Source organism: Camelina sativa, chromosome 9, assembly GCF_030686135.1.
Source record: "Camelina sativa cultivar CO46 ecotype springtype chromosome 9, ASM3068613v1".
In the NCBI taxonomy this organism is placed as follows: Eukaryota; Viridiplantae; Streptophyta; class Magnoliopsida; order Brassicales; family Brassicaceae; genus Camelina; species Camelina sativa.
Genome location: NC_141888.1, coordinates 27,600,476 through 27,608,276, shown reverse-complemented (window position 1 = coordinate 27,608,276; position 7,801 = coordinate 27,600,476). Strand labels below are relative to the sequence as shown.

The 7,801-nt window shown below is 31.3% G+C and overlaps 1 protein-coding gene across 1 annotated transcript; it reads left to right on the top strand.

Moving 5' to 3' along the window:
- The first annotated feature begins 2,939 nt into the window (after positions 1-2,939).
- On the top strand, positions 2,940-6,399 carry LOC147938861 (steroid (22S)-hydroxylase-like). Its single transcript, XM_087467485.1, has 8 exons — positions 2,940-3,410; positions 3,503-3,827; positions 3,925-4,077; positions 4,209-4,520; positions 4,666-4,758; positions 4,851-4,929; positions 5,071-5,180; positions 6,058-6,399. The coding sequence occupies exons 1-8, from the start codon at positions 3,049-3,051 to the stop codon at positions 6,301-6,303; spliced, it is 1,680 nt and encodes a 559-aa protein (XP_087323611.1). The 5' UTR covers positions 2,940-3,048; the 3' UTR covers positions 6,304-6,399.
- The last annotated feature ends 1,402 nt before the right edge of the window (positions 6,400-7,801 follow it).

Here is a 7,801-nt window from a genome sequence, read left to right as displayed (position 1 = left end):
TTATTGTGGATATATATATATCGCAAATCAATCAACTTTGGTTCAAATATTGATATACGACGTTGGACTCGAACCATGATAGTAAATACGACATTACAGTGACACTAGTGGAGATAACTAGTTTAGAGGACCCTGTCATATATACAAACTTATAAACTGAATATAGCCTTGGAAAACAAATATGTTAATCAAGAGAAGCTAAGTCAACATACACATAATTCCTTGCAGAAAAAAACAAATGTGTTAATTAAGAAACGTTTACGTATCCATGTATGGGTATGCTATACCTTTCACGTACGTATGGTATACTAGAAACTACAGAATAGTTATTTGATATATGTCTAAAAAATTCACACGCGTGGTAATAATTATGGGACCGTATGTTAAAAAGAACACTACAATTTCATTCTTTGTTGGTCAACAATAAAAACAAAAACAAGAAAGAAAAACGAATTTTTTTTGTCGTTTGTTAAATTTTCTTGGATTCCATTCAATGATCTAAAAATGCATAGATCTTTTGGGTTACAGTTTCGAAGACCTCTACAAGCGTGTAACCATCTGCAACTATTAAATTGCTTTCTTTAATGCATCTTTAACATATTTATTGTTAGTTGGAATTTAATACTAGAAGGAACTTGTAACAGTTTTTTTAAGGGTTTTAACCGTTTTATTTATTAGGTATGTGACTATTCAAAATAAGTTTTTGGATGTTTAAAATTTAATCTTATCTTTCCGACATCTAAAATTTTAACTATCGAGGAAGATATAGTTTGATCATGTAATCGCGATGCCATGAACATGAAGGATTATTGTGTTACGTTCCAACTTCCGAGCCTAATGATTCAGAAAAATCTACATGCTGTACTACAGTTACCATATGTTCTTGTGGCCATAATGACAGCCTTTACAACTGTGATAGTCAATTCTTTCTGCAAACAATAAATCTAGGGATTTAATGCTTACATTTTTATGTAATTTATTACAAAACTTAAATTTCTAATCTAAGGAAAAGTTTTTAAACTAAATCCCATATAGTTAAGAAAAAAGTTTGGGTGAAGATATAAAATGCTATAAATAATTAGCATTTTTAACCATAAAATAACTTTTAAATGGTTTAAAAAAGAATCCTACAAATGTAATCTTATTATAATCTATTTACTCTTATCCACACAAAAATAAATGAAACTAAAAATAGAGAATTTTTGAGAAATATTTTTTTTGGTGTACCCTTTCAAAAATACCCCTTTCATCTATCCATTTTCAAAAATATCATTTTTAAAATATGAAAAATTATAAAGTTTTATATGGTTCACAAGGTATTTCTAGATAATAACTACTACCTCGAGATTCGATCCATATATTTTAAAACATTTTAAAAGGATTTTACAAAGTTTTTTAAAAGTTTACAAGATTTTTAAAAGATTTTTAAACAATTTTTGTAAGGTTTTTAAAATATATTTATATTGTATTTATAAAATATATAAAAAAAATTTACACACATATAAAGGTAATTTATGTATATATTAATAAGCTTACACACAAATTTAGAAAATTTTCAAATTTTTAGTGGTTTTTTTGGTAAAGTTTGAAAGATGAGATATTTTTGAAAAATGGTATTACAAAATGAGTATTTTTGAAATTTCCTCCTAAAAATATTCATAGTGTCTACTAACTCTTAAATATACTTCTCCACATCAAAATTATTACCGTATAATAAATCCAAATTTAAGCACCATGTTTTGTTTGTAAACAATTTCCCACTCAATTGACTTGTTTGAGTTGATCTTTTGTTGAAAAAAAATAAAAAAAATCCAAATTTATTATATTATTTCTAATTTTAATTAGTATCCATACGATTTTGTGAACATCAACCAAACCAAAAACTATTAAATTTAATTTATCTTCAAATATATATATATATATAATTGAATTTATTGAATTGAGCTATGTTTACACTTACTGTACTTAATACTGCTTAATAGTGGCTTAATACCTAATGCTAACACTCTATAGTATTTATTTTTACAGTTTTTATAATCGGTATTAAGAGTTTGTACTTAACTGATCCTATACTTCGACTATACTCGCCGTAACAACTGATCCTGCGGCGAATATGATAAACCTAAAACCTTGAAGTTAGGAGTAGTATACAAAATTACAATATCATTTAAATACGCAGATAACATATACTACTATCCAACGAAATTTAAAAACTATATAGCCTATACCCGATCATAATATCATATCTAGTAGGTGTAATTAATAATGCATGGTGCGATGCAGAATTGGGACAACAAGAAAAATAAAATTAAAAATTTTTATAAAAACAAAAAGGATTTTACTTATTATATGTAAGTATAAAAAAAATAGAGTAAATGAGTTTATGACTATTGATGGGCAAAAAAAGACAAAGCCAAAAAGTCTACGGGTTTGACTGTCCAGTTCGGTAATAATCTAATAACTCTGTCTTTGACCGCACGCTCGTGTAGGGGTCCTTCTGACATTTTCACTGTTCTACCCCTACTCGTGATCCCCACCCTTTCCGCTATCTTGAGGGTACTTTTGGTATTCCCCTCTTTTAAAACCCGATGGTGACCGTACCGGTCTTTCCTGGGATTCTGCTGGAGCATTTATAATTAGCACGAATGGGTTATTAATAACTTCTTAATTAGTATAATCACACTTGAGAGATCATCAGATCAGATAATTTTATGGTTATAAACACTTTATTACTCCTATTGTATGTATAAGTAGTACGATTTATCTTCAAAGAACTTAGACAAATTACTTCATAGTCTCTATTCTATACCACGGTGAAAGAGACGAATAAATAATTATAGAATTATATCCAAATTAATCATATTAAAAAAAATTAGCTGTTAAACAATTTCAGCTTTCTGCAACTTTTTGGTATTGTGAATAGAATAAGTAAAAGGAGCATAACGAGCAGGGCAACAAAAGTAATGAATATGGAAGAGGAGGGAAAACAAAAGCAAGGAAGCTCATTGGTTAGGTTAAGCTTAATTGGAAGATTTAATTAAAATTATAATGACGATGATAACAAATTATATTTTTCTGACTTCTTTAAAAACCATCCTCTTACAAACAGAAGCTCCCTTTTTCAGTAGAGGTCCGATTCCCAATCTTAAAGGCAAAGCAATTAGAGAGAGAGAGAGAAGAGAGATAAGCTCCATGTTCGAAACAGAGCATCATACTCTCTTGCCTCTTCTTCTTCTACCATCGCTTTTGTCTCTTCTTCTCTTCTTGATCCTTTTGAAGAGAAGAAGTAGAACCAGATTCAATCTCCCTCCCGGTCAATCCGGTTGGCCATTTCTTGGTGAAACCATTGGTTATCTCAAACCTTACTCCGCTATAACTCTTGGTGACTTCATGCAACAACATGTCTCCAAGTATACACACATCTTCCAACCCAACAAAAAAAAAAAAAAAAGATCTTCTGTTTTTTTTTTTTTTTTTTAACTTTATTTTTTTTTAACAACAGGTACGGAAAGATATATAGATCGAATTTGTTTGGAGAACCAACGATCGTATCAGCAGATGCAGGACTAAACAGATTCATATTACAAAACGAAGGGAGGCTTTTCGAATGTAGTTACCCTCGAAGTATCGGTGGGATTCTTGGGAAATGGTCGATGCTCGTTCTTGTTGGGGACATGCATAGAGACATGAGAAGTATCTCTCTTAACTTCTTGAGTCACGCTCGTCTTAGAACCATTCTTCTTAAAGACGTTGAGAGACACACTTTGTTTGTTCTTGATTCTTGGCAACAACACTCTGTTTTCTCTGCTCAAGATGAAGCCAAAAAGGTTTTTCTTTTTTTACTTTTTTTTCTTCTATTGCTCGAATTGGGTTTAAAAGTATTTGAGTTTGCTAACTTTATGTTCATGGGTTTTAATTGTATAGTTTACGTTTAATCTAATGGCGAAACATATAATGAGTATGGATCCTGGTGAAGAAGAAACAGAGCAGTTGAAGAAAGAGTATGTGACTTTCATGAAAGGTGTTGTCTCTGCTCCTCTCAATCTCCCTGGAACTGCTTATCGTAAAGCCCTTCAGGTACATTTAAATTAAAACCTCTAAAATTTTGCTGTAAAGTCACAACCTTTCATTATAGGTTGTGTGTTTTTTTTTTTTAATTAATTGTTTTAAATTATGTTTTAATTGAGAACTCTGAAATGGTTGTACAGTCACGAGCAACAATATTAAAGTTCATTGAGAGGAAAATGGAAGAGAGGAAATCAGAGATTAAGGAAGAAGATCAAGAAGAAGAAGTGAGAAGTGAGGATGAGGCAGAGATGAGTAAGAGTGATCATGTGAGGAAACAGAGAACAGACGATGATCTTTTGGGATGGGTTTTGAAACATTCGAATCTTTCGACTGAGCAAATCCTCGATCTCATTCTTAGTTTGTTGTTCGCCGGACATGAGACTTCTTCTGTCGCCATTGCTCTCGCTATCTTCTTCTTGCAAGCTTGCCCTAAAGCCGTTGAAGAGCTTAGGGTAAACTTCATTAATTATAACAGCTCAATTTAATTACTAGTACCCTAAATTGTTTACGTATTATATACGTATACGATGAAAATGGTCTATATATATATATATATAAATATCACTAATTTATGTTTATTGATTTAAACTTTTGAAGGAAGAGCATCTTGAGATCGCGAGGGCGAAGAAGGAACTAGGAGAGTCAGAATTGAATTGGGATGATTACAAGAAAATGGACTTTACTCAATGTGTATGTTATTCTTATTATTATTTATTTTAAAGTTAATTTAATTTATGATGAAAACAAATTATTGACATATATATTTATGTTTTGGTGTGAAGGTTATAAATGAGACGCTTCGATTGGGAAATGTAGTTAGGTTTTTGCATCGCAAAGCACTCAAAGACGTTCGGTACAAAGGTAAAACTTTACGTACAAAACTAAATAATGAAATCCGAAATATTGAAACCTTTTGGATGGAAAATGTTTTTTTTTTTTTTTTTTGCTAAAGAGATGGCAAATGTTTTAATAATTTGATTTCTTTTTATGTTGGAAAAAAAGGATACGATATCCCTAGTGGGTGGAAAGTGTTACCGGTGATCTCAGCCGTACATCTGGATAATTCTCGTTACGACCAACCTAATCTCTTTAATCCTTGGAGATGGCAACAGGTAAAACTTTTTACTCTTTTTTTTCTTTCAATTTTCGGTATCTACCAAAAAACACATAGTTTCATCTATTGCATGAAGTGATACGTCATACGTGCATATGCATTGATTACCCCATCTATAGATACTATACGAGAACCATTAATCTGGCAAAATTATCGTTGAAGTTGGATCTTAACACGTCATCTATCATTAATCACATGAAAGCATATAAAAAACATAAAAATAATGTGAAATTAAAGTAAAAAGAATAAGAGAGAGAGAGAGAGAGAGAGACGTGTTGGTGTAAGTGTACGTGAAGACAATTAATTAGTAGGATGGTATGTCTATAATGACGTAGGAGCTTACCTTGAAAATTCTTATAAAAGTGACAGTTTGATTTTTATTATTATTAGTCACGGGGCTTTGATTAAAAATTTTAAGATTCGACGGACGATGGTACCACGGCTTTGACGGATCTCACACGCCCGATGACTTGTAGTACGTGTGTTAGATTCTGCCACGTTGACCTGTCCTTGCTCTCTCTAGATTCATAACTCTATTACTACTACTACTACTACTACTACTACTACTACTACTAGTACTACTAAATACTAATTAACACTATCAAAATCGGCTAACTAGAAAACTATATAGTATTATGATTTATGAGATTGAAAATACTTTTAATGAAATAATGAATAAAAATGTGGAGTCATGATGTTAAGAGTGAGTGGGGAAGGTAAGAGGTGGTGAGAGATGATTAATGACCCACGTGGTGTGGTGCCAACAAGCACGTGTTCTTCTTCCTTTATTCATTCGTCTTCGTAAACTTATATGAGTATATTTTTATTTTTTGGGGGTTCTTGTTGTGATTAAAAACGGGTTTTTGTTGGGGCAGAAAAACAACGGGACGTCTTCGTCAGGAAGTGGTAGCTTTTCGACGTGGGGAAACAACTACATGCCGTTTGGAGGAGGGCCAAGGCTATGTGCTGGTTCAGAGCTAGCCAAGTTAGAGATGGCAGTGTTTATTCATCATCTTGTTCTTAATTTCAATTGGGAATTAGCTGAAGATGATCAACCATTTGCTTTTCCTTTCGTTGATTTTCCTAACGGTTTGCCTATTAGGGTTTCTCGCATTCTGTAAAAAGAAAAAAAAAAAAGTTGAAAGTATTTTGATTCTCTTCTTTTTTTTTGATAATATTAATCATTATTTTTTTAGCCCGAATTAAAAGAAAAGAAATTGGATAAATAAAATTATTCAGATTCGATTTTTAGTTCGGGTTTCATTCAAACGACGCTTTTGAGTTTTGACAATGGGCGATATGTTTTGTATTGGGTGCTACTTTGACATATGTATTCTATATGATGGATGTTATTGATTATTAGTGTCGACTACTAATTAAACCTTAGATGGGCACATTTTATGAAGCCCAATCATATTACGATTATAGGCTAGTATATAACAAATGGACAACCTTTTATCTCCTTATGGAAACACTCACAACTCACGAGGGTGTCTACTGTCTAGTGGGGAAATCATTGGGCTGGAAGACTGAATATCAGAACACAACCTATCAATTATCGATACACCTTGGATTTCAAATTTATCTTGATTCTTATTTTTACATAGACACAAAGAATTAGGTGTCGAGAAGAATTATATGAATAATAGTAGCTCTCCGCATAAGAATGGTTTCTTTCTACTGAGAAAAGAAAAGGGAGAGGAACATTTACCGTGTTATTTCTATAAAATTATAGAGCTAGCTTTTTACTTCTTCTATCGGTACTCCAAGCAAAATCTGCAAACGGTTAATATGTTCTTAATAAACCGCTTTTTCCGGGACCAAAATCTACAAAGAAGACACAAGAAGATCAATGATATGCTCAAATTGTAATACCCTAATGGTACTAACAGCCTTGTAGTTGTAATACTCTAGGGGTCGAATCTACAGAGAATCTAGTTCACACAATAAACTTATTACTCTTTTAATTATGCTAAATCAAAATATTAAATTAAAGATAATGCAAAACAGAATTAAAAGTGTTGTATATTCAAAGGATCAAAGAGCTAGGCCTAGGGAAATTCTCAGGAAATTACAAATTATTAAATCAACAAATAAATAGGATTCAAGCAATTAAGAACAGATCTAGAACTCTAAAGATTTTTGTAAAATAAATCAGTTCTCACTGCAAATATTATCTAAATTTAAAACCAGAAAATCCAAATCTCTTTGTAAAATTCAAAGTTAAAAATCAGATTTGAAAACAGGTTTAGATTGTTCACAAAATTATTCAATCAAATCTCTTTGCAATAAATAATTTTGCTCATCAAATGGTTTTATCAGGAAAATCAATTATATTCTCATATCAATTTATTTTCCTAGGTTATTAATTCTAGGTGATCAATCAAGAATTAATGTGAAGAACAACCTATGATGAAGATTTAGATAGATAATGAATCCTAAATAAACATATCTAATTATTCATAAAAACCCTAAACCTAACAAGCAAACTACTTAGACATGTTTAATGAAGAACAAAACATCTTTTCTGAATAATAAGCAATTGATATTAAGAAGTAAGAAGGGAGTTCAAGAATCTTCTCTCTACAGATGAAATCAGATTTGTCTCTCCCAAAAGCT